This window comes from Carcharodon carcharias, chromosome 1, assembly GCF_017639515.1.
Source record: "Carcharodon carcharias isolate sCarCar2 chromosome 1, sCarCar2.pri, whole genome shotgun sequence".
Lineage (NCBI taxonomy): Eukaryota > Metazoa > Chordata > Chondrichthyes > Lamniformes > Lamnidae > Carcharodon > Carcharodon carcharias.
In genome coordinates this window covers 149,358,134-149,384,495 of record NC_054467.1, presented here as the reverse complement: position 1 = coordinate 149,384,495, position 26,362 = coordinate 149,358,134, and the positions used below count along the sequence as shown (strand labels likewise).

The following is a 26,362-nucleotide window of genomic DNA, read 5'->3' as shown; positions in this document are numbered from 1 at the left end:
GGAGTCCTAAATGGTGCTGAACATAGTGCAATCAAGTGCAAGCATCCTCACTTCTGACCTTATGATGGTGGGAAGGTCATTGATGAAACAGCTGAAGATGGTGAGATAAAAACAAAAAAACTGCGGATGCTGGAAATCCAAAACAAAAACAAAAACAGAATTACCTGGAAAAACTCAGTAGGTCTGGCAGCATCGGCGGAGAAGAAAAGAGTTGACGTTTCAAGTCCTCATGACCCTTCGACAGAACTTGAGTTCGAGTCCAAGAAAGAGTTGAAATATAAGCTGGTTTAAGGTGTGTGTGTGGGGGGCGGGGAGAGAGAGGTGGAGTGGGGGTGTGGTTGTAGGGACAAACAAGCAGTGATAGAAGCAGATCATCAAAAGATGTCAACAACAATAATACAAAAGAACACATAGGTGTTAAAGTTAAAGTTGGTGATATTATCTAAACGAATGTGCTAATTAAGAATGGATGGTAGGGCACTCAAGGTATAGCTCTAGTGGGGGTGGGGAGAGCATAAAAGATGTAAAAAAAAATAAATAAATAAATATATTTTTTTTCTTTTTCTCTTTTTATAATGGAAATAGGTGGGAAAAGGAAAATCTTTATAATTTATTGGAAAAAAAGAAAAGGAAGGGGGAAACAGAAAGGGGGTGGTGCTGGGGGAGGGAGCTCACGACCTAAAGTTGTTGAATTCAATATTCAGTCCGGATGGCTGTAAAGTGCCTAGTCGGAAGATGAGGTGTTGTTCCTCCAGTTTGCGTTGGGCTTCACTGGAACAATGCAGCAAGCCAAGGACAGACATGTGGGCAAGAGAGCAGGGTGGAGTGTTAAAATGGCAAGCGACAGGGAGGTTTGGGTCACTCTTGCGGACAGACCGCAGGTGTTCTGCAAAGCGGTCGCCCAGTTTACGTTTGGTCTCTCCAATGTAGAGGAGACCACATTGGGAGCAACGAATGCAGTAGACTAAGTTGGGGGAAATGCAAGTGAAATGCTGCTTCACTTGAAAGGAGTGTTTGGGTCCTTGGATGGTGAGGAGAGAGGAAGTGAAGGGGCAGGTATTGCATCTTTTGCGTGGGCATGGGGTGGTGCCATAGGAGGGGGTTGAGGAGTAGGGGATGATGGAGGAGTGGACCAGGGTGTCCGGAGGGAGCGATCCCTATGGAATGCCGATGGGGGGGGGGGTGAAGGGAAGATGTGTTTGGTGGTGGCATCATGCTGGAGTTGACGGAAATGGCGGAGGATGATCCGTTGAATGCGGAGGCTGGTGGGTTGATAAGTGAGGACAAGGGGGACCCTATCATGTTTCTGGGAGGGAGGAGAAGGCGTGAGGGCGGATGCGCGGGAGATGGGCCGGACACGGTTGTGGGCCCTGTCAACGACCGTGGGTAGAAAACCTCGGTTAAGGAAGAAAGAGGACATGTCAGAGGAACTGTTTTTGAAGGTGGCATCATTGGAACAGATGCGACGGAGGCGAAGGAACTGAGAGAATGGGATGGATTCCTTACAGGAAGCGGGGTGTGAGGAGCTGTAGTCGAGATAGCTGTGGGAGTCGGTGGGTTTGTAATGGATATTGGTGGACAGTCTATCACCAGAGGTTGAGACAGAAAGGTCAAGAAAGGGAAGGGAAGTGTCAGAGATGGACCATGTGAAAATGATGGAGGGGTGGAGATTGGAAGCAAAATTAATAAATTTTTCCAAGTCCTGACGAGAGCATGAAGCGGCACCGAAGTAATCATCGATGTACCGGAGAAAGAGTTGTGGAAGGGGGCCGGAGTAGGACTGGAACAAGGAATGTTCCACATACCCCATAAAGAGACAGGCATAGCTGGGGCCCATGCGGGTACCCATAGCCACACCTTTTATTTGGAGGAAGTGAGAGGAGTTGAAGGAGAAATTGTTCAGCGTGAGAACAAGTTCAGCCAGACGGAGGAGAGTAGTGGTGGATGGGGATTGTTCGGGCCTCTGTTCGAGGAAGAAGCTAAGGGCCCTCAGACCATCCTGGTGGGGGATGGAGGTGTAGAGGGATTGGACGTCCATGGTGAAGAGGAAGCGGTTGGGGCCAGGGAACTGGATGGTGAGACCTAGGACACTATCCTGAGGAACTTCTGCAGTGATGTCCCAGGGTGGAGATGATTGATCCACAACAACCACAACCATCTTCCTTTGTGCTTGGTGTGACTCCAACTGGTGGAGAGTTTTCCCCATTCAGTTTTGTTACGGCTCCTTGATGCCACACTCGGTCAAAACCTGCCTTAATGTCAAGGGCAGTAACTCTCACCTCACCTTTGGAGTTCAGCTCTTTTGTCCATGCTTGGACCAAGGTTGTAATGAGGTCAGGAGCTGAGTGGCCCTAGTGGAACCCAAACTGAGCGTCATTGAGCAGATTATTGCTGAGAAAGAAGGCTGACCTCTTCTCAAGGTACTTTCAAGAAGGAAGTTTTTAAAGAAAATAGTTACAATTTCAGAGTGCCTTTGGCAAAGTCAGAGATCCCATAGCACCTCACAGCTAATGAAGTACTTTGGAAGTGTTGTCACTGTAGTAATGCAGGAAAATAAGGCAGCAATTTTCTGCACGAAGTTCCACAAACAGCAATGAGATAAGGATCAATATTTTCAATATTTGCCGAGATACCAGAGATTCCTGGTTCTTAGAATGAGAGCACGAGATTTTCTACATCCAGCTGAAAGAGCAGATCAGACCTCTATTTAGCTCCCATCCCAAAAGGCCGCACCTCCAAAAGTGCAGCACTTCTTCAGTACTCCATTAAAGTATCAGCCTAGATTATGTTCCTGGATTTAATTTTACTCCTTGGGTTAATGACTGGAATGATGAAGGAACTTGCATCATGTATTACTGTATTTGTATTAGCTTAACTATTGCAGGATGCATCAAACTGGTTTTGTTCAGGCATTCTGTTTGCCCATATCTTTAGGTTCCAACGCATTTCTATACCATCCACTTTGAAACATGTATTGGCTGAAGAAAGAAATTTTAGTTTCCAGTACAATCTCTTGGTGACTGTGAAATTGAGGACATTTGCATCCTCAAAAGAACAGATTTTTTAATGTCATAGTGTCACTATGGCACAGAAGAAAGCCATTCAGCCTGTTGAGTCCATGTCAGCTCTCTGTAGACCAATCTAATCAATGCCCATTCCCCTGCTCTATCCCATATCCCTACTAGTTTATTTCCCTCAAGTATCCATTCAATTTCCTTTTGAAATCATTCATCATTTCCACTTCCATCACCCTTGTAGGCAGCAACTTCCAGGTCATTACCATTCACTGCTTGAAAAATGCCTCCCTCAGTTTCCCCTCAGCATCTCTTGTCCAAAATCTTAAATTTGTCTCGCCTAGCTCCGGATTCCACTAAAATTTGACCTGTCACTCTACAAATTCTGTAAGAAGTAATGAGCCTTAATACTTGAAAGGAGATCGACCTCCTTTCATCCTCTAGTTTTCCAGAATTTTTCCCCTTTCATGGGGAACTACAAAACAAAAATTAGGAAAGCATTCTGCTCATGACTGGTCAGGATAGCAAACTATACCACTGATGGAAGGCAATTACTCTGCTTGTTGCCAATTCATCCATTTTATTCAACATTTCAACAAAGAATCGCAAGCATGCAATGCGGGGCAAAAGGTCTTTGCCTCCTGGTGGAGTTCAAAAGAATCACTGCTTTAGGGAAAAGCGACTATATACTAGGTAATACGTAGCTAGGATTAGTAAAATTGAAGACAAGGGTAGTGACTACAAGTTAAATTTTAATAATTGCTGTGATATCACTGCATTGAACCAAGACTCATTGCATGCCTCATATTCTATAACATACTTTCTAAGGATCTTCAAAGTAGGGAACTACTTGTCTTTCTCAGCCTTCCTTTTCTCCTGCACTCACTGGGCTTTTAAAACACAGGCTTGGCTGCAATCTAAACACTGCTGTTTGATTTATCTCTTTTTCAACCTTGGTAATGTCCTGCACAGAACAAATTCTGTCAGAAGTAATGATCCTTAATACTTGTCAAGATTTATTATAAAATTGCTGCAACCATTAGATGAGAGATCTTAAAATTTTGCATCCACTGCATAACAACCTTCCTGTTGTGAAGTTCAAATAGAAAACACACAAGCCAGTTAATAATGAAATTCTTGTCATTTTCTCAGTGCTGTTGTTAAGTGATTATTCTGCTCTGCAGCAACTGGAATGATAGAAGCTAATTGTTTTGTTGCTTCGTTCTGAGATCATTCATTTTTTCTATTCTGTGCGATTATTTAATCCCATCTTTCCTGAGCAATGTGAAGGATAAAGAACAAGTGATTAACCTTAGTATATACAGCAGGTGCAATGAAATAATTCACTCTGAGTAAAATGAAAAAAAGTGATTGATATGTCAATTAACAGTAAAAGATAGATGACAAGTGATGTTAAGGAACTTCACAAATGTGAATCCCACTAAATTGATTGTGCTTGTAAGTTGACATCTTGATGCATCCAACCTTTTGGAACAGATCCTACTTAAGATAATTAAAAATACTGTCTACGACAGCAAAAGGTCTGTGCCATTTCCAAGAGAAAACATTTCACATAGTGCTTGCAGCTACCAACTGCGTCTATATGTAGGTAATCTGCCAGCTAAAGCATTGTAGCTGTTCGACTGCACATGAAACAAAGTGCTGCCTAACATTTGTAGAAATGTTATCTGCATTAAGTAGGAACAGTCTCAGATACATTTACTCTGCATGTTTTGTAAGAATTTTCAGTAAACTTGAACAGTGAGTATATATTTTTGTAAATTGTTATGATCATTATTTTGGGTAGATTTCCTCCATTTTCTAGCTTTCTCTGGAATAAAAGATATATTGCAGGGAAAAACATGTCTTTTAAATTCACATAAAATCTTTTTAATAGTGATTTTGGTTTAAGAATAATTTAATCAGTTTATTGATTTTACCAGCAGTAAAAGATTCTGTGAACTAATAGATAATTAAATTATTCTGATCAAATATGATAGAGGAGTGTTGCATCTAATAAGGGTTGAAGTTAAATTATGCTCTCTAACCTGCAGTATAATTGTCATTTACTACTATGTGCATTGCTCCTTTAGGATTTCAGTAGTATTTCTGCGCCAAAATAAAAAAAAAGTTTTCATTTCAGAGAATGCTGTGAAGTATTTGTGGTTGGTTTTATTTTTCAAATGCTACTTCATAATATTTAACATTATTTAACATCTGCAAAGATATATGCATATATTGGAAAAGTTATAAAATAAAATTCTTATCCTCCTTTATAACTAATTGCAAACTGTAACATTGCAGTCGTGGCTCAAGGAATGTATTGTGTGTATATTTATGTTCCCACTCCTTTTTAGAGCTCCTTGCTGTCCTGAATCACAACACTGTCATCCTTTAAGCCATAGAAGTGGGAAGACTTAGAACATTGACTTCTCCATGACTGTGTCAATATAATCTACCTGGGATGTGCTGAATGATGGGACTAGTCCTGGCACATTTTCTTGAGTTAAAATGTCAGTTGAGATCACGTTTTACAAGGATCATCCCTTCCAATTTGATAATCCAGTACTTTATTACAATAGTTATCAGCTGCCAAGAGTAATATATTTATTAAAGTAACTCTTTCTTAAGTTATGTCTATAGTGTGCCATTCATTTTTCAAGAAATAACCAAAGGACTAAGACAACATCATTGCTCTGCAGGTGCTGATTTTGGGTGTAGAATTTCTGTTGAGACTTTAACAAAATGTTTTCTTGAACAATATAAACCATACTATGCTATAATGCATGTAAGGAAAAATTTTGTACCTCTGCATAGGCTTGTAAAACAAATGCAGGAAAAGGTGTTAATTATAAAATTGAATTATTGAAAAATATAATCAAACGTTTCATTTCCAGTGCAGCACTGTTTTCCAGTAAAATTATATAAGCACATTGTAATGAGGCTTTAGGATTATAATGTAAAGCATCAAAGATGCTTTGGATTATCAATGGACTATCAACTAAAATGAATATAGAGTTAGTTTCCTACCTAATTTAGGCCCTTTGCTTTGATCATCTACTTTGTATCTTTTTTCAGTCAAGATGAAGGAGACCAGGAGGGGTTTTCTGAAATTCAAGCCTCACCACCACCATCACCTTTCCTCTCTGCTATCTTGTCTGCTTTTCAACCAGTGGCTTATGAGAATGAGGAGGAAGCCTGGCGTTGCCATGTCAACCAAATGCTGTCAGACACAGATGGATCCTGTGCAGTGCATACATTTCATGTGTTCTCTAGACTGTTTCAGGTCAGTCATCTATTGATAAGAATTTTTTGAGGAAATGACAGGTATGGTGAATTCAGGAAGTGGATGTGGGGAGCGCACAGTATCACAGCATCACCAACGCACAGTAGCAGCAGTGTGTACCATCTACAAGATGCACTGCAGGAATTCACCAAGGCTCCTTAGACAGCAGCTATGACCGTTCCTTCACTGTCGCTCGGTCAAAGTCCTGGAACTCCCTTCCTAACAGCACTGTGGGTGCACCTACACCTCATGTACTGCAGCGGTTCAAGTAGGCAGCTCACCACCACCATAATGGCAGAACTGTGGGGTCAGAAACTCAGCTTGGGGTCAAATAAGATGTTGAGATTGCAAACAAATTGGCTCAGCCTTAGACAGTGGCCAAAAATTGGGAAGAAATTGGTGTAAAGGGTACAAATTTTGTAGCAGAGGCCAAAGATAATGGGCCATAACTTCACAGTCGGATTGCCACTCTGATCCTATTTACTTATACTAAAATTCAGCTGCATCTTTCTCACCCAACCTTCCAACTTGGGCTGGGTGAGAAAAATGCAGTGCATTCCCGAGGCCTATAGTCGAATGCAGGAGGGTCCAGAGAAAGGAAGACATACCGTTTTTTTTACAGCACTAGCTGTCATAAAGCAGGTAGGTTTAAAGGTCCAGCTGCTTTGAGAAGCCAGGGCGAAGGTAGGCGGGTAGATTTGGGGAGTGGTTGTGTGGTCGGTGAGGGGTGGGTTAAGTGGTCATGGGAGTGGTGGTCGAGATTGGTATTTTGGTGCAGGGGTTGGAGGATCTGGAGGGTTGTGGGGGGAGGTTGTTGGACTGTAGTCGGGGAATCCCGTGAGGGGGCGGGGTCAGGAGTGTGGGGACATTGTCGGGAGTGAAGGGGGTTGGTCGAGGGGGTTGGTTGAAGGGGGGGTGTAGTTGAGGGGGCGTAGTCGAGGGGAGCGGAGGGAGATGGCCCGAGGGGTCATTGAAGGGGGTAGCCAAGGGGAGTGGAGGGGGGCAGTCGAGATTGGAAGAGGTAGTCGAGGGGAGTGGAGGCGGCACAGTCGAGGGGTTTGGAGCGGGGGCAGTCAAGGGGTGTCCCATATAGGGTCCGGAGGGTAGTCAAAGGAGGGGAGTCGGGAGGGCAGTTGAAGTGGGGGCAGGGGTGGTGGTCAGTGCGGGACAGACAGGGTGTCCCATGGGGGGCTGGGAGGGTTGTCAAAGGGGGAATTGGGGGTCAGTGTGGGATGGTCAGGGTGCCCCATGGGAGGGCGGTCGAACGGGGGTGGCTCTGTGGGACAGTCGGGTGTCCCGTGGGGGGTCAGGAGGGTAGCCACGGATAGGGGTTGGCCTTGAGATCCAGTGGGAGTTTGAGAGGGTCTGTCCTATGCCCAAGGGTTAAAGTTGGTTTAATTCTTCTAACCTTTCCTGAGTAACTATTACCCTAAGACAGTCGGAATGCAATCAGAAGGTTGCAATTTAAATCGGAGTATTGAATGGTTCCCAGTGTAGGGTAATTGCCCAACAAAGTTTTAACTTTCCGGGCACTTGTCCTGCAATCCCTGTGTGGGGACAGCTGAGGCCGGGGAGGGGGGCATCTTTGGAGCTCCCTCCAGGGGTCGTAAGTTATGGACCAAAGATTTTGGTCATATGTGCATAAGAAAAAGGAGCAGGAGAAGACAATGCAGCTTGTCAAGCCTGCTCTGCCATTCAATATGATCATGGCTATTTTTAGGCTTCAGCTCCATTTGGCCACCCACTCCTCATATCCTTTGATTCCCTTAAATATATTCAGTGATGGCATATTCGCAACCCTCTGGGGTAAAGAATTCCAAGGATCACATTTCTTCGAGTGAAGAAATTTCTCTTCACTTCAGTCCTAAATTATTGGTCCCTTATCCTGCCCCTTGTTCTAGATTCCCCACCCTGGGGAAACGACCTCGATATCTACCCTGCAGTGCTCCTTCCTAATCTTGAATGTTTCAATGAGATTACCGCTCATTCTTCTAAACTCCAAAGAAGATGGCTCCAATTTACTCAGCCTCTTAGCATAAGACAGCCCTGTCACCCCAAGGACCAAACTAGTGAACCTTCATTGTACTGCCTCCAGTGCAAGTATATCCTTCCTTAAATGGAGACCAAAATTGCGCACACTCTTCCAGATGTGGTCTCACCGCATCCCATTGTAGTTGTAACAAGACTTATTTATTCTTGTATTCTAATCCTCTTGCAAAAAAGGCCAGCATACTATTTACTTTCCTAATTGCTTTCTGTATCTACGTGCTAACTTTTCATGTTCCTTATATGCCCAAGTCAACATTTACAAGTTTCACAAATTTAGGCTATTTACCCAATCAACCTTAACCAGCTCTCCCCTCATACCTATGTAATTGGCTTTGATTAAGTTTAAGATTCTTGCTTATGATTGTTTCAAACTTAGTGTGGAATTCAAAAAAATGCATTATGATCACTGTTTCCCAGTGGATCTTTTATTGTGAGATTACTAATTAACTCTGCCTAATTACATAATACTAGATATGAAATAGCTTTAACCCTAGTTGGTTCTACAAGATATTGCTCCAGTATACTGTCACAAAAGCATTCTACAAATTCATCTTCCAGACCACCTTTGCCAATTTGATTAGCCCAGTCTATATGATGATAAAAGTCCTCCACGACTATTATATTGCCTTTGTTACAAGCTCCAATAATTTATTGTTGAATGCTCTGTTAGGGGACCTATAAACTACTCCCACCAGTGCCTTCTGACCCTAATATCCACACACACTGATTCTATGTAGATTTTCTGAGTCAAGACCCTTCCTCACTAATGTCCTTAAGACATCTTTTGTTGTCAGGGCTACCTTTCCTCCATTTCCATTATTCCTGTCTCTTCAAAATGTTGTCTATCCAAGAATATTTATTTGTCAACCTTGGTCACCTCGTAACCATGCCTCTATAATGGCTATTAAATTTGTGCCATTAGTTCATTGCTGATGCTTTGCATTTTCAGATAAAGCGACTTGAATTTTTGTTTTTTTTACTAATATTCTCTGCATGGACCTTACTCTCTGATGCACTATTACCTTTGAACACTCTATCCCTTCCTTTCCCACTCAGCTTGTCTTTACCTACATCGATATCCTCACTGCATGTCGTCATCCTCCTGCAATTGAGCAATTATTAGGGTCTCCACTGCATGCATCTCCATGAAAGGAGCATTATTACAGAGGGTATGTGTGCTGCCATAAGCAAGGCTGGAGTCAAATGTTCATAGATGCAATGTAGAGGATCTTATGGTGTCTCCTCACTGCATTTTGTCATCATCCTCCACAAACCTAGCAGCTATGAGGGTCTCCTGAGCGGGCCTGTGTGAGAGCTTCATCACCATCATCGTCACCTTCGAGCACCTCCTCGCCCTCATCACCGTCGACATCCTCCTCGGCGGAGGAGACCTCCAGCTCCTGCATCTCATCAGCCAGCTCCTCTCCCCGTTGCAGCACCAGGTTGTAGAGGGCGATGACTATGCATGACACCCTCTGTGGACTACATCGTAGGACTCCATCAGGCACCAGGACCTCATTTTCAGCATCTTGATGGTTTGCTCTACCACATTGCGATTTGCAGCATGAACCTCATTGTACCTTTGACACGCTGCAGTCTGAGGAAGTTGCACAGGTGTCATCAGCCATGTACTCTGTGGGTAACCCTTGTCCCTGAGGAGCCATCCCTGCAGCTACTGTGGATCCTGGAAGACGTAAGGGATCTGTGACTGACTGAGAATGTAGGAGTCACACACCAGCTGCACATTCAGCGAATGGAATCCTTTACAGTTGACATAGTTGATCACGTGTTGAGTCAAATATCTGAGCACCACGTGAGCGCAGTCGATGGCACCCTGCACTTGTGAGAAACCTGAGATCTGGGCAAATCCAATTGCCTTTGCATCCTGGCTTTCCTGGCCCCAAACGAATTGTGCAAAGCTGTATGCCCTTGCAAAGATGGCATCCGTGACCTCATGGATTCATTTTTGGGTGGAGGCTTGTGATATCCCACAGAGGTCACCTGTGGAGCCCTGAAAGGAGCCACTGACGTAGAAGCTGAGTGCCACTGTCACTTCCATGGCGACTGGGTGCCCTACATGTGCACGTGGCGCCAAACCCTGCAGTAACTGGCAGATGTGACCGACCAGTTCCCTAGACATGCGCCGTCTTCAGCGACACTGGTTCTCGGTCATCTGCAGGAATGAAAGGTGGTGTCTGGGTCTAGGTAAGCACTGACCAGCAATGACTCGCTGTGGCTCTTCAGCAGTGTGTGCAGGAGCCCCAGTCGCCCCTTCTTACAGAGGTGCTGCTCCTCCCTCTGCACAGTCGGACATCTCAGTCACTCTCTTCTTCGTCATCTTCCCTCTCTACACCATGAGGCATACAGATAATTCACCAAACTCCATGCTCCTGTCGTACTCCTGCAGGATAAAAGAGAAAGATGCATGAGCTGGCATGGGCGTACTAAGAACCTCTCTTGGTTAAGTTTAAAGGCCCCTTAACAAATCCCAGAAATTCCTGGCCACCACTTGGATGGCCAGAGATTAGTACGCTGCGTGGCTGCCCGAAACCCCACCTTCCTCCGCCCCACTCCACCTGACCAACTCTGCCCATTGGACTGCACGCTGTGTTCTCAGCTCAAATGCAGGCATTCTCCTAAACTGCACTGCAAGGCTACACTGTTAGCTTGAACCATGGGGGAGACTCGTCCAAACTGGGGCTGTGAGCACCTCCACCAGTTACTGCTCCATAGCCAGCTTCAGCAAGAAGATTGTGCAATGTGCCCAGTCGTCCAACTGTTCTGCAATCCACTAAAACACTCATTAGTTTGCAGTGCACGAGTTGGTGAGGAGCTCTGGAGCACTTGGTGGCACTTTGATGCCTTTGCATTGCTTGAGTGGGCAGATAAGCATGAGACTGTCTCAGTTGCAGAGGAATGGTAACTTTATACAAGGTGTCGCTAATGCATGGCCACTTCCCTCACCCACCCCCTCCTCCACTGCACAAGTGCTTGTGGGCTGCCCTCAACCACAGGGCAGTATTCGCTACCCTGCCCCATCCCCCACCAAATCACCTCAACTGCAGGACAGCCTTCGCCACCGCACCCCCCACCCCCCCAAACACCCCTGAACCTTGGAGTTGGAGTCCAACAGGTGTCCCTCACGAGCGCTCCAGAACATTACTGTGCACTCACCTCCAAGTTCCCCTCAAAGTGCAGCCTGCCAAGTACACACCTTTTATATGCTGTTGTGAAATATGTCGGCATGCAATCATGCCAATGTGGGCAGACAATCCAGCGGAGGGGGATGAGTCCAGTGGGCTGGCCTTATGATATGCTGATATAATACCATGAGGTTCCCGACGTCCAATGGCAGGAAATGTAGCCCGCCATCGATGGGCTGAGTGGACAATTGCAAACTGGTTTCACGACATTGTGAAACCAATTTTTGGCCTTGCCATATTGTCTGCTCGCACCACCAAACACGCCCGGGCCAGCAGGCACAGGTGATTCCGCCTATAGGGTGAGAAGAGAAGCCATTGCTAGAAATACTTTGGAAATGATCAATTAGATAAGAGTGGAACCAAATGAGGGCAGTCCCTTTAAATTGGACAATGAAAAGATGGTCATCAGAGAAGGATAGTGTGGTTGACTGTGTCAGATACTGCAGAGGGTTTGGGCAGTACAAGAACATGGGGAAAGGAGAATGCAGCAGATGCAACTGATTGGATGGGCCCAATCATGCTGACAAAGAAGTATGAGAAGCTCATGAACATGTTGATATTGAAGGTGGAGGGCAAGAGTTTTATGAATGAGTAGGTAGTGCAGAGAGAAGCGCCTTTGCTCTCTAGGATTGCCCTGGAATAGTGAGTGACAGAGCAAAGTGAGATCCAAAAGTGCTTTGCATGGTCCAACCAGATCTAATAATAAATGCATAAACTAATTGTGTTCCACCTGATTTACACCACAAGTTTAGCATTGCTTTGAAGCCAAAACGGCTTTGCACCAATCTGTATAAACCTTTTGCTGATGTGAAATTTTTTTCAGTCAAAATATGAGATAGGGACAGGGTGAAAAATGATGTTCATAACCAATTGCTTGTTTCTGCAGAACATTCAGAAAAAATTCTGTGCCATAACTCATGATTCAGTCAGTCATCTGGGGGACAGTCTGCAGAGGATTGGGTCGAAGTTCAAGAGCTCGTTGGAAATAATGATGATGTGTTCAGATTGCCCTACTGTCTTTGTGGATGCTGAAACTGTAAGTTTTAGACTTTTATTACAATAAAATTAACAATTGTATAAACGTGATGTAAACAAACCTTATATATAAAATGCTAAAGCAGTATTCTAAAAAATATATGTTGCATTTCTTGAAAGTAATGTTTTAAAAATCGATTGCCAAACATATTTTTGAGCCTTCCTCCAGTTTCTTCCAATTTTAAAGTCAAGTATAAACTTACTGTTCATAAGTTACTTTATTTTTAACTCTTCAATAGTTATCCATGTAATTGGAACCATCAAATTGACCCTTGATGACATGAAAGTACTACCTATTTCCTGCATTGAGTCAAGTGCTCACTACAAATAAAGTTTCATTGCAAGAGTTTCATTGATCTAGAATCTGTTTATAGTAGAAGATGTGGGGTTCTAATTTTGATGCTGGCAATCTGCAAAATTAAGTTGTCATAGAATCATTTGAAGCACAGAAGGGAGGCCATGCAGCCCATCAAGTGCATGCCAACTCTCCTCAGAGCAATCCAGTCAGTCCCACTCCCCCGCCCAATCCCCATGGCCCTGCTGGTTTATTTTCAAGTTACCATTCAGTTTCCTTTTGAAATCATTGCTTGTTTCTACTTCCACCACCCTCATGGGTAGTGAATTCCAGGTCTTTAAGACCCACTGCATAAAAGATTTCCTCCTCACATTCCCCCTGCATCTCTTGCCCAAAACCTTAAATTTATGTCATCCTAGCCCTTGTACTGTCAGCTATGGGAACAAATCGTATCCAAACCTGTCATAATCTTGTAGACCTCAATCAAAACTCCCCTCAATCTGCTTTGCTTTGAGGAAAACAATCCCAGCTACTCCAACCTAACCTTGTAACCATCCCTGGAACCATTCTGGTAAATCTCTTTGGTACCCTCTCAAGGACCCTCACATCCTTCCTAAAGTGTCAGGACCAGAACTGGACACAATAGTTGGGGCCTAGCCAGAGCATTATAAAAATTCAGCATAACCTCCTGGCTTTTGTACTCAGCGCCTCTATTTATAATCCCATGTGCTTAGTTCACCACTCTTTCAATGACCTTCAAAGATCTATGCACATGCACCCCAGGTCCCTCTGTTCATGCAAACTCTTTCACCAGGATTTTCCTGTCAGCGACTTGGGGGCGGGGCCCACTCACCGACGAGAAAATGACGTGGGATGACATCGGGAGGAACCCCCGACATCATCCCGGTCCCTTTAAACTTTTAGGAAGGCGTGCGGACAGTGAAATCAGCTGCCGCCCGCCAACCTGTCAATGGTCAATTAAGGCCATTGACAGGCTAATTAAGATTGTTAAAGACCTGCCCATCCAACCTTAAGGCTGGCAGGCAGGCCAGGAGCCCCAGCGGGATGAGGTTTCATGTCCATTTTTAAAAAGTTTATGTCGTTTTTATTAATATGTCCCATCTCGTGACATTGTCACATGAGGGGATCATATTAATAATATTTTTACTTCTCTATTTTTCAAGTTTTTTACACTGTCACTAATCTCCCTGAGACAGCACTTTGTCTTAGGGAGCAGTGCGCTCTTTCGCGTATATGCACAAAAGAGCGCACTTTGACAGCTGGGGATTCCCCCCACCCCCACACAGGAACTGCATAGTGCTTCCTGATGAGCAGGCCGCTGGGCCCGGTTTTCAGTGGCAGGGATCGGCTCTCCGCCTGCCACCAGTGGGGCCCGCAGGCCCACCAAGGGCAAAATTCTGCCCTCTTTAATACTCTACCACTAAGTCTATATTTTCTCTCTATATCTCTTCTGCCAAAATGCACCATCTCTCACTTCCTTGTATTGAATTCCATCTGCTACTTCTCTGCCTATGCTGCTAGCCTATGCATGTCATTTTGCATGCAATTTGTATCATGCTCACTGTTTACCATTCTTCCAACTATGGTGTAACTGACAAATTTTGAAATTCTACTCTGTATTCCAAGATCCAAGTCATTCATATATAGTGTATAACATTTTCACCTGTAACATTTATTACCTTTCTTAAGTTCCTATTGACATGCAAGTGAGATAAGCATTTCCATAAGGAGGACGATGACATTGACTCAGATCAAGATGAAATGGTTTAAAGGAGCAAAGTGGAAACCTGGCCAAGTTTCTGAAAGACAGCGAAACAAGAATATTCTGGAGGAGGTGGAACAGTCCATATTTTTAAGTTCCCAGTTTCTTGGTTTCGTTATTTTTCCCACCGCCGCTCTCCCCCGCCACCCCCCCCCCCTGCCCCCCCCCCCCCCCCCCCCCCCCCCCACACACACACACACACACACACACACAATAGATGTGAGAGGGTTATATCCATGCAGCAATCCTCATGAGAGGACACACAAACAGTTTCTATCCAGTCCACCACCAGTGTTATTGAACTGGCCATGTAGAGTAGCCTAGGATAACTTACACCCTAGTTTTCCTCACTTCACAATTTTTGATGTTAACCAAGAAACCAGAATTGCAAACACAGTGTGTTAGCCCACTGAGCAAGTCTGTTCACCATCTCTGACAATTTATTCTGGCATAAATGCACATTCTAATTTTAAATTTATTAAAGTATAGCAGGAATATATAATGCACATGATTTTTCTGTTAATTTTCTTGCAGCTTGTCTCGTGTGGATTGTTAGAAACATTAAAGTTTAGCGTATTAGAGCTACAAGAACACTTGGATACCTACAATGCCAAAAGGGAGGGAGCTGAGCAGGTGAGCCATAGAAACCATCCTCCTCTTACATTTGCACTTTGTTTTGATTTATGTATGGCAATCTTTACAGAGTTATACTTGCACATATTGATGAAACATTTGAATTGTGTGGAACATTGAAAGTAAAGAAAAGCTTAATGCTGCTGTTTCTTTACACTTCTGTTTCCCCTATTAACCTAATACTTGGGATCACATGTTCCAGAGCACCCCAGTAGAATTGGTGAATGCAACACATTTATCATAACATTGTGAAGTAGTGCTCCACCTCTTTTTAGAATGGTAAACGTTGGCAATGTTAAGTTAAAGGCAAACTTAGAATTTGCTAAAATCTGTAAAACAGAATACTTGATTTTTATTTTTATAACTTACTCTGCCTTTACTTCATAAAGAAAAACTATTTGCTTTTTCCATATTCCCACTGTCCCAATCCAAAATCACTTATTGAAGAGAGTGCCAATTGTCATCTAGCCTAACCAAAAAGTAAGAAGCTACAAACAAACATTCCACTTTAAATTGTTTTTCAGGACCACAAGGAGTTGTATGCTGATATGTTCACTTTGCGAGATTTGTCAAAAATTCTCCTTGATATGTAAACCATGTTTTAAAATGATTAATGTCCATAGCTGAGTTATTGATATTTATGTAGTTGCAAATAAGAACAATTATCCTTAATTAGAACTGTAGACAGTTACTGCCTGTTGTAAAATATGTAACAGGTTTAGATAGCACTTTAGCACAGTGTTTGTATTGGCTTATTACTTTGCTTCAGGGATGGAAACAAAATTTTTACAGGACTTATTATTTGAGAGTGCACACCTGTGAAGAGGAAACCATTTACAATGTTAACTGGCTTTGAAAACAAGAGGGACATGGGGTGGCCAGGAGTTTTGAGGGAATGGAGGAATCACTGGAGTAGGCGCTAGATCATGGGATGAGCTTGGTAGGGTGTGAAAGGAGGGGAGATGAGGGGAAGGTTAAAAAATAATGTGGTCGTAGAGTGTGAAGAGCTGGGAGAGCTTAGCTCCAGAGGCAAGATAAAGAGAGAAGCAGCAAAATGGATATTCTAAATCTTGTTAAATCTCAGATACTGCACTTATGAAAGATGCAGATTGAAAAAGGAGGTGACAGTCAAGGAGTAAGTTAATGAATGAGGGCAGGAGAGTTTACATGGAAGGAGGAGTTATTTCGACAGGGCATAAGAACTAGGAGCAGGAGTAGGCAATTCAGCCCCTCGAGTCTGCCCCGCCATTCATTACAATCATGGCTGAACGAGAGTCATTGCTTTGGCACAGAGACTGAGAGAAGAGCATATTTTCAGAGAAAAGCTTGATGTGGTTGTAGATCATGAGGATTTTGAAGGGGAGATAGGAGATGTTTAAAGAATGAGGCGTCAGAGGAATTACGGGGAGATCAAGATAAAATAGTTCCTTTTAATGGTAAACCACTGAATGATGAAAGTAATTTGAATGACATTTTCTAGCAAATTAACTAACATATTGCATTGTAAACGTTTCACTGAGACAAAGGGCAGAGTCATCCAGATTTGTACTGAGTATGATAACAGGCGGGAAAAAGGACATTACCCGTTTGCCGCAATGGCAGGTTTTCATGCCGTATCATCCCAATTGTGCCTCATTAATAATGCATTCCCGGGAAACACGCCATTTTGCAGGCTGCTGACCTCCAATTCACCAGCCACGCTGTCACCTTACCGCTTTATCACACCGGGTGCCATATTTCAAGCGCAGCCGCACGTGCACCTCTCAGCACTTCCAGCCCAGGACTGCTGCACAAAAGACATGGCCCCAAAAGGCAAGAAGACTGCAGCCCCACGATTCAGTAATGCATCCCTCAGACGCCTTCTGGACAACGTTGGAGCCTGCCATGATGTCCCCTACACCTGCTCTGGTTGCAGGAGGCACAGCAGTGTCACCACTCTGGCTTGGGAGGCAGTGGCAGAGGTGGTCAGCAACACTGCATAGAAAAGGTTCGCCATCCAGTGTAGAAAGAGGACGAATGATTTCATCTGTGCCGCCAGGGTCAGGCAACCATCTCATCGCTCTAAACTCTCACACTCTCAAGCCCATCACATATTCACTGGCATCTCACTCACTGCCAGCTCAAGAGACATCATCACTCTCCCTCTCACAGAAACCCTCACATCACATATTCCAGTAAAGGCAAAGGGTGGGTCCAACAAATCCAGGAAATCCTGGAAGTCGAGGGATACACAGGATTGGATGAAGGGAAAAAGGGAGGCTTATGGCAGGTACCGAGGGCGCAAAACAGCAGAAGCCCTAGAGGAGTATAGAATGTGTAGGGGGAATACTTGAAAAGGAAATTAGGAGAGCAAAAGGGGTGCATGAAAAACATTGGCAGGTAAAATAAAGGAAAATCCAAAGTTATTTTACAAGTACATTAAGAGTAAGAGGATAACAAAAACAGAACCACCTGGAAAAACTCAGCAGGTCCGGCAGCATCGGCGGAGAAGAAAAGAGCCGACGTCTCGAGTCCCCATGACCCTTCGACAGTTCTGTCGAAGGGTCATGGGGACTCGAGACGTCGGCTCTTTTCTTCTCCGCCGATGCTGCCGGACCTGCTGAGTTTTTCCAGGTGGTTCTGTTTTTGTTTTGGATTTCCAGCATCCGCAGTTTTTTTGTTTTTATTTAAGAGTAAGAGGATAACTGGAGAAAGAGTAGGGCCCATTTAGGACCATATTGGTAATTTGTGTGTGGAGCCGGAAGACGTAGGTAGGGTTCTAAATTAATACTTTGTGTCGGTGTTCACAAGTGAGAGGGATGTCGTAGGTATGGAAATCAGGCAGAAGGACTGTGATATAATTAAAGAAATTAGCATAGAAAGGGAGGAGGTTCAATGTGGTCCGGCAGGCTTAAGTAGATAAATCTCCAAGCCCGGATGAAATGTATCCAAGACTGTTGAGTGAGGCAAGGGAGGAGATAGCAGGGGCGCTGGCAATAATTTTCAATACCTCTCTGGTCACAGGAGAGGTGCCAGAGGACTGGAGGACAGCCAATGCAGTACTGTTATTCAGGAAGGGATAAACCAGGGAGCTACAGGCCAGTCAGCCTAAGCTCAGTGGCGGGGAAACTACTGGAAGCAATTCTGAGGGACAGAATTAATCTGCACTTGGAGAGGCAGGGATTAATCAAGCTCAGTCAGGCATGACATTAGTCGTCTCAATTTCTCTGCCCCTCTCACCCATTCTAATCTGTCTCTCTCTGAACTTACTATACTCCGTTCTCTCAGGTCCAACCCCAATATTGTCATCAAATCCGCTGACAAGGGTGGTGCTGTTGTTGTCTGACGCACTGACCTCTACCTCGAGAAGGCTGAGCGTCAACTTGCAGACACTTCCTCCTACCTCTCCCTGGACCATGACCCCACCACTGAACATCAAGCCATTGTTTCCAGAACTGTCGCTGACCTCATCTCCTCCGGAGATCTTCCTCCCACAGCTTCCAACCTAATAGTCGCCCAACCTCGGACGGACCTCTTCTACCTCCTACCCAAAATCCACAAACAGAACTGTACCGGCAGACCGATCGTGTCAGCCTGTTCCTGCCCCACGGAACTCATTTCTCGTTATCTTGACTCCCTTCTCTCTCCCCTTGTCCAGTCCCTTCCCACCTACATCCGTGAGTCCTCTGACACCTTACGTCACATCAACAATTTCCAGTTCCCTGGCCCCAACCGCTTCCTCTTCACCATGGACGTCCAATCCCTCTACACCTCCATCCCCCACCAGGACGGTCTGAGGGCCCTTAGCTTCTTCCTCGAACAGAGGCCTGAACAATCCCCATCCACCACTACTCTCCTCCGACTGGCTGAACTTGTTCTCACACTGAACAATTTCTCCTTTCACTACTCTCACTTCCTCCAAATAAAAGATGTGGCTGTGGGTACCCGCATGGGCCCCAGCTATGCCTGTCTCTTTATGGGGTATGTGGAACATTCCTTGTTCCAGTCCTACTCCGGCCCCCTCCCACAACTCTTTCTCCGGTACATCGATGATTACTTCAGTGCTGCTTCATGCTCCCGTCAGGACCTGGAAAAATTTATTAATTTTGCTTCCAATCTCTACCCCTCCACCATTTTCACATGGTCCATCTCTGCCACTTCCCTTCCCTTCCTTGACCTGTCTGTCTCAATTTCTGGTGATAGACTGTCCACCAATATCCATTACAAGCCTACCGACTCCCACAGCCACCTCGACTACAGTTCCTCACACCCTGCTTCCTGTAAGGACTCCATCCTATTCTCTCAGTTCCTTCGCCTCTGTTCTGATGATGCCACCTTCAAAAACAGTTCCTCTGACATGTCCTCCTTCTTCCTTAACCGAGGTTTTCCACCCACGGTCGTTGACAGGGCCCTCAACCATGTCCGGCCCATCTCCCGCGCATCCGCCCTCACACCTTCTCCTCCCTCCCAGAAACATGATACGGTCCCCCTTGTCCTCACTTAACACCCCACCAGCCTCCACATTCAAAGGATCATCCTCCGCCATTTCCGCCAACTCCAGCATGATGCCACCACCAAACACATCTTCCCTTCACCCCCCTGGCGGCAATCCGTAGGGATCGTTCCCTCCGGGACACCCTGGTCCACTCTTCCATCACCCCCTACTCCTCAATCCCCACCTATGGCACCTCCCCATGCCCACGCAAAAGATGCAACACCTGCCCCTTCACTTCCTCTCTCCTCACCATCCAAGGGCCCAAACACTCCTTTCAAGTGAAGCAGCATTTCACTTGCATTTCCCCCAACTTAGTCTACTGCATTCGTTGCTCCCAATGTGGTCTCCTCTACATTGGAGAGACCAAACGCTTTGGTCGACCGCTTTGCCGACCACCTGCAGTCTGTCCGCAAGAAAGACCCAAACCTCCCTGTCACTTGCCATTTTAACACTCCACCCTGCTCTCTTGCCCACATGTCTGTCCTTGGCTTGCTGCATTGTTCCAGTTAAGCCCTACGCAAACTGGAGGAACAACACCTCATCTTCCGACTAGGCACTTTACAGCCTTCCGGACTGAATATTGAATTCAACAACTTTAGATCTCGAACTCCCTCCTCCATCCCCACCTCTTTTCCGTTTCTTCCCCCTTCCTTTTGTTTTTTCCAATAATTTATATAGATTTTTCTTTTCCCACCTATTTCCATTATTTTTAAATCTATATCTTTTATGCCCTGCTAGTCTTTCCACCCCATCCCAACTAGAGCTATACCTTGAGTGTCCTGCCATCCATTCTTAATTTGCACATTCGTTTAGATAATATCACCACCTTCAACACCTCTTTGTTCTTCTGTCCGTGACATCTTTTGATTATCTGCTCCTATCACTGCTTTCTTGCCCCTACAACCACACCCATCCCCCCACCTTAAACCAGCTTATATTTCATCCCTCTACTAATATTCACTCAGTTCTGTTGAAGGGTCATGAGGACTCGAAACGTCAACTCTTTTCTTCTCCGCCGATGCTGCCAGACCTGCTGAGTTTTTCCAGGTAATTCTGTTTTTGTTTTGGATTTCCAGCATCTGCGGTTTTTCGTTTTTATCTCTTTTGTTTTTATATTTATTTTTAAGCTCAGTCAGCATGGTTTTGTTAAGGGGAGGTCATGTCTGACCAATTTGACTGAATTTTTCGAAGAGGTGACCAGGTGTGTAGATGAGGGCAATGTATTTGACGTGGTCTACTTGGACTTCAGCAAGGCTTTTGATAAGGCCCCACATGGGATCCAAGGCAATTTGGCAAATTGGATCCAGGATTGGCTGAGTGGTAGGAAGCAGAGGGTGATGGTCGAGGGGTGTTTTTGTGACTGGATGCCTGTGTCCAGTGGGGTCCCAGAGGGATCGGTGTTGGGTCCCTTGCTGTTTGTAGCATATATAAACAGTTTAGACTTGAACATAGGAGGGCTGATCAGTGGCAAATGGAATTTAATCTGGATAAGTGTGAGGTGATGCATTTGGGCAGGACAAACAAGGCCAGGGAATACACAATGAATGGTAGGACCCTGGGAAGCACCGAGGATCAGAGGGACCTTGGTGTACATGCCCACCAGTCCCTTAAGGTAGCGGAACAAGTAGATAAGGAGGTTAAGAAGGCATATGGGATACTTGCCTTTATTAGCCAAAGCATAGAATATAAGAGCAGGGAGGTTATGCTGGAACTGTGTAAAACGCTGGTTAGGCCACAGCTAGAGTATTACATGCAGTTCAGGAATCTGCATTATGGGAAGGATGTGATTGTACTAGAGAGAGTGTAGAGGAGATATACCAGGATGTTGCCTGGGCTGAAGAGTTTTAGTTATGAGGAGAGATTGGTTAGACTGGGGTTATTTTCCCTGGAGCAGAGGAGGTTGAGGGGGGACATGATTGAGGTGTATAAAATTATGAGGGGCGTAGATAGGGTAGGGAAGGAACTTTTCCCCTTGGTGGGGTCATCAATAACCAGGGGGCATAGATTTAAGGTAAGGGGCAGGAGATTTAGAGGGGATGTGAGGAAGAATTTTTTCACCCAGAGGGTGGTGGGAATCTGTAGCCTGAAAGGGTGGTAGAGGCAGAAACCCTCATAACATTTAAAAAGTATTTGGATGTGCACTTGCAATACCATGGCATACAAGGCTATGGGCCTAGTGCTGGAAAATGGGATTAGAACAGTTAGGTACTTATTTGACCGGCGCAGACTCGATGCGCCAAAGGGCCTTTTTCTGTTCTGTAGACCTCTCTGACTCTCCATCTGGCTTCATCTCCACTGGGCCCTCACCCTCTTGAGGCTACTTGCACAGATCAACATGTATCCCCACACACCCCCTGGAATACCCCCCTTCCCCAGTAATGCCCAGCCCAACAGCCTCTTCCCTTGCCTGAGGCCACTTCTCCTCCTTCCCCAACCAAGCCAGAGCCCTGCAGCCATTGAAAAGCCTTACGGCTGGTCTCGTAAGTAGACCTGCTAAAAGTGATGTGGTACTGTCTGCAAATCCTAGCACTGATGACTGTCAGTGTTGCCCGAAGCAAGGTAGGTAAACAAGCCTCAAGCCCCAAGTGAAGTGCAGTTCTCCAGGTGCACATCGCTTATGTACAACTGTGAAACACGTTGGTGTGCAATCATGACAACGTGCCTGGGTGATTCCGGCAAGCAGGGTTTTTAAAGATATGCAAATTTATTAAAATTAAGTTCCCAACGTCCGGCAGCAGGAAAGACGGCCCACCATAGATTGGCAGAGCAGATGATTGCAAATTGGTTTCACGGCATAATGAAATGGATTTTTGGCCTTCCCACCATATTATTCATTCGTGCCACCAAACATGCCCAATACCAATTGGCACAGAAAATTCCGCCCAATTGTAGACTGGAGTACAATTGTGACACTATCCCTTTACACTCTCTTCAGCTGACAAATTGGAAGAAATGTCTTGTACAGTAAATACTGGTAGCTTGGTAGCAATTGCAATAGGTAAATGGCAGGAGAGATTGTATTTTGTATTTATAAAATTTGTATTTTGACCTGTTGGGGTAGAAAATATTATATTTGGAACAAAGTAACTTGTCTATTCAAAATAACTTCAGTCTGTTAGGAAAAATAGTGTGATGATTCCTTGTGAGCTATGTTTCTTATTATTTTATAACACTGGTTCAGTTGATAGATTATTAAATGTAAAGGGTATTTGGCCTTTACCTTTTTGAAACCCAATTACGCCAACCTATTTTAAAAATTGACAAAAATTTGCGGCCATGAGAAAACGCACAAGTTGGAATGAAGCATTAATGTATATGAGGGGGAGATGGCGGTGTAATGGTAATTTTCTTGACCAATAATCCAGAGACCCAGGTTAACACTCTGGGCTCACTGGTTCAAACCCCACCTTGGCAGCTGGTGGAATTTAAATTCAATTAACAATTCTGGAATATAAAGCTGTTCTCAGTAATGGTGACTATGACAACTATCATCAATTGTTGTAAAAACTCATCTGGTTTACTAGTGTCCTTTAGGGAAGGAAATCTGCCATCTTTACATGGTCTAGTCTACATATGACTCCATACCCACAGCAATGTGGATGATTCTTAACTGCTCTCAGAAATGGCAAGCCACTCAGTTCAAGGGCAATTAGTGATAGGCAACAAATGCTGGCCAACAAAACCCACATCCTTTAAAAAAGAATTTAAAGAATACGCAGGGTCGAGAATAAAAAGTAAACTAGATCTGTGTTTTTGCAGAGTCTTACAGGTTCCATTTTAATCGTTCAATAAAGAAAGTATAATTCTGTGTCTTGGCTAGGAGCCATCCAACTAAGCTACTGTGGTATTTAAAATGGTACACAATATTCCAAAAGCAAATTTACTGGTAAATTAGAGAATTTCTTTTTGTCTTCATTTAAGGAATGTGGGTGTCGCTGGCTAGGCCAGCATTTATTGCCCATCCCTTTTTGCCCTTAAAAGGTGGTGGTGAGCTGCCGCCTTGAACCACTGCAGTCCATGTGGTGTAGGTACATCCACAGTGCTGTTAGGGAGGGAATTCCAGGATATTTGACCCAGTGACAGCGAAGGAACAGCGATATATTTCCAAGTCAGGATGGCAAGTGGCTTGGAGGGGATCTTCCAGGTGGTGGTGTTCCCATGAATTTTCTGCTCTTATTCTTCTAGATGGTGGTGGTTGTGGATTTGGAAGGAGCTGTTTAAGGAGGCTTGGTCAGTTCCTGCAGTGCATCTTGTAGACGGTACACACTGCTGCAACTGTGCTTTGGTGGTAGAGGGAGTGATTGTTTGTGGATGGGGTTGCCAGTCAAGGGGACTACTTTGTCCTGGATGGTGTCAAGCTCCTTGAATGTTGTTGGAGTTGCACTCATCCAGGCAAGTGGGGAGTATTCCATCACAGTCCTGACTTGTGCCTTGTAGATGGTGGTCAGGCTTTATGGAGTCAGGAGGTGAGTTACTTGCTGAAGGATTCCTAGCCAATGACCTGCTATCTTAGCCACAGTATTTATGTGGCTAGTTCAGTTCAGTTTCTGGTCAATGGTAACCCCCCAGGATGTTGTTAGTGGGGGATTCAGCAATGGTAATGCCATTGAATGTCAAGGATGTCACTGAGTCTCTGACTGAACATTGCTGTGATTTTTTTTTAAACATACTGTTGTGCAAATTTTGGTTACCGTTAACTTATAAGTTTGGCATTTTATTGCCTGAATTCATAAGTAAAGAGACGAGTTCAAATCAGAAGTGATTAATACACCTCATTGGTCAATTATGTGTATATTTTTTCACATTTTTTCTTACTTTTATTTAGAATATTTGTAAACAGGAATAAGAGTATTTTGAGTAATATTTTAAATGTGTTTATATCAAATTAGTGCAACCATGAAAGATTTACAAGTAAATTTGCTTTTGGAATATTGTGTACTATTTTAAATACCACAGTGGCTAAGTTGGATGACACCTAAAAGCAGGCGCATGGATAGTGACATGAGATTAACCTGCTTCTGTTGATTGAAATACGCCAGTACAGTTGGCAACTGCCAACTTCCCACTGCCAGCCCATTAGAATGGTTTCTGTGTTCAGCCAGCACTAGCCACACGCTGTTCATTGGCTGCACACATCAGCAGGGGACATAAAATCGTAACTTCCCAGCATCATTTAAAGCCAGCCTGCGCCTCTTAAAAAGGAAGTACACTGTGACTGGAGCAGGTGCAGGAAGTTAATCTGTCCTGAGGAATTGCTGAGGAATGTCACAACATGGGAAAGAGCAGGCTCCAAGGTTCTTGGGCGCTGCGTTCAAGCCCTTGGCAGAGGAGTTGGAGAAGAGGAGAGATGTTGAGGAGACAGGAGACCCTCCCAACAAATGGTCAAAAAATAGTTGGAGCAGATAGTGTGGAAGCCCAATGCTGGGAGTCAAGTCCCTGTTTCCATCAGTGTGTGGATTGCAGTGTGCAAAGGGGATTGCAGTGTGTCACAGCGGTCCGGCAATCCGTCCACCAGCGGATAACTGGAATTGCTGAGGCACTAGCCCAGGAGAGTGACATGGCTTCCATGGAAAATGAACCAACAGTCCCTTCTCAAAATGACAGCATTCGTCCTCCTACCCATGCCTCTCTGCCAGTGTCTTTGCCTTGTCAGTCAGCCAACCCAGACTGCTGTCGCCCAGGCTGAGATTGTGCAGTCGGCTTCTGGGCCTTCGAAGCCAAGAGCTGCTCAAAGTAGTCCTTCAAGGCTATCTGCAGTCATTTATACTGAACACCAGCAACTTAACACCAGCCTTGCTGCAACTGCTGGGGTTGCATAGAAGCATCAGGTAAGCCAGGCAAAGGCAAATGGAAGACAGGCACAATACGCAAGGGTGATTAGTTTACGTTTGTATGCAATATGGCATAGTTTTATTTATAAATTTGGTTTGGAATGTCTGTTTTATGGTGGTTTTTATTTTTTCATTGTGGCCAGTCAAAGAGGGAATGTAAGGTGTGGGACTTGGTGAAAGGGAAATAGGAGTTTCAGTTACTGGTATCACACTTGAATTAACCCTTCACAGATAACCTGAGCAGAAAGGACTGGCTAGATTGCCTTCTCTCTTCCTCTCCCTCTTCCTCCTGCTTTCCATGAACTGCTCCTCAGCTGCTTGCCATATAGAAGGTGGCAAGGGCTGCACCTCATGATGGCACGGTTGTGCAGCATGTAGCAGATCATTACGAATCTTGCACCTGATCTGCCATCTACTAGTGCAGGGCTTCTCCAGAGTGCCCGGGCAGCAGAAGTTGGTGGATCACCATCCCCTTCTCAACGACAGTTAGGGATTGGAAAAAATGTGCTGGTCTTGTCGGCAACACTCACACCCAAGAATGAATTTCAAAAGAAATTTCAGCATGCCAGTGTTCTGTTTGGCAGCATAGCTTTCATTGTATGTATGCTGCAGAAATGAGCATGAGTTGTGCACAGGACCCTTGAGCCATTTCACAAGTGGACAGCTCTTATCGCCCAGTAGCTACCCATTAGTTTGCTGTGCTGGCTCAAATGCAGATGGTACAGTGGACAGGTGAAGGCATTATGTCTGCTGACGGGA

General features: G+C 44.7%; 1 protein-coding gene across 12 annotated transcripts in view; it reads left to right on the top strand.

Moving 5' to 3' along the window:
* Window positions 1-26,362, top strand: part of fryl (furry homolog, like) — a 634,639-nt gene that overhangs the window by 548,953 nt on the left and 59,324 nt on the right. For all 12 annotated transcript variants that reach the window (XM_041198439.1, XM_041198448.1, XM_041198467.1 and 9 more), the window contains 3 exons: window positions 6,093-6,300; window positions 12,439-12,588; window positions 15,200-15,298. In XM_041198439.1, the coding sequence (XP_041054373.1) occupies window positions 6,093-6,300; window positions 12,439-12,588; window positions 15,200-15,298 (457 nt within the window). The remainder of the gene's footprint in view (window positions 1-6,092; window positions 6,301-12,438; window positions 12,589-15,199; window positions 15,299-26,362) is intronic.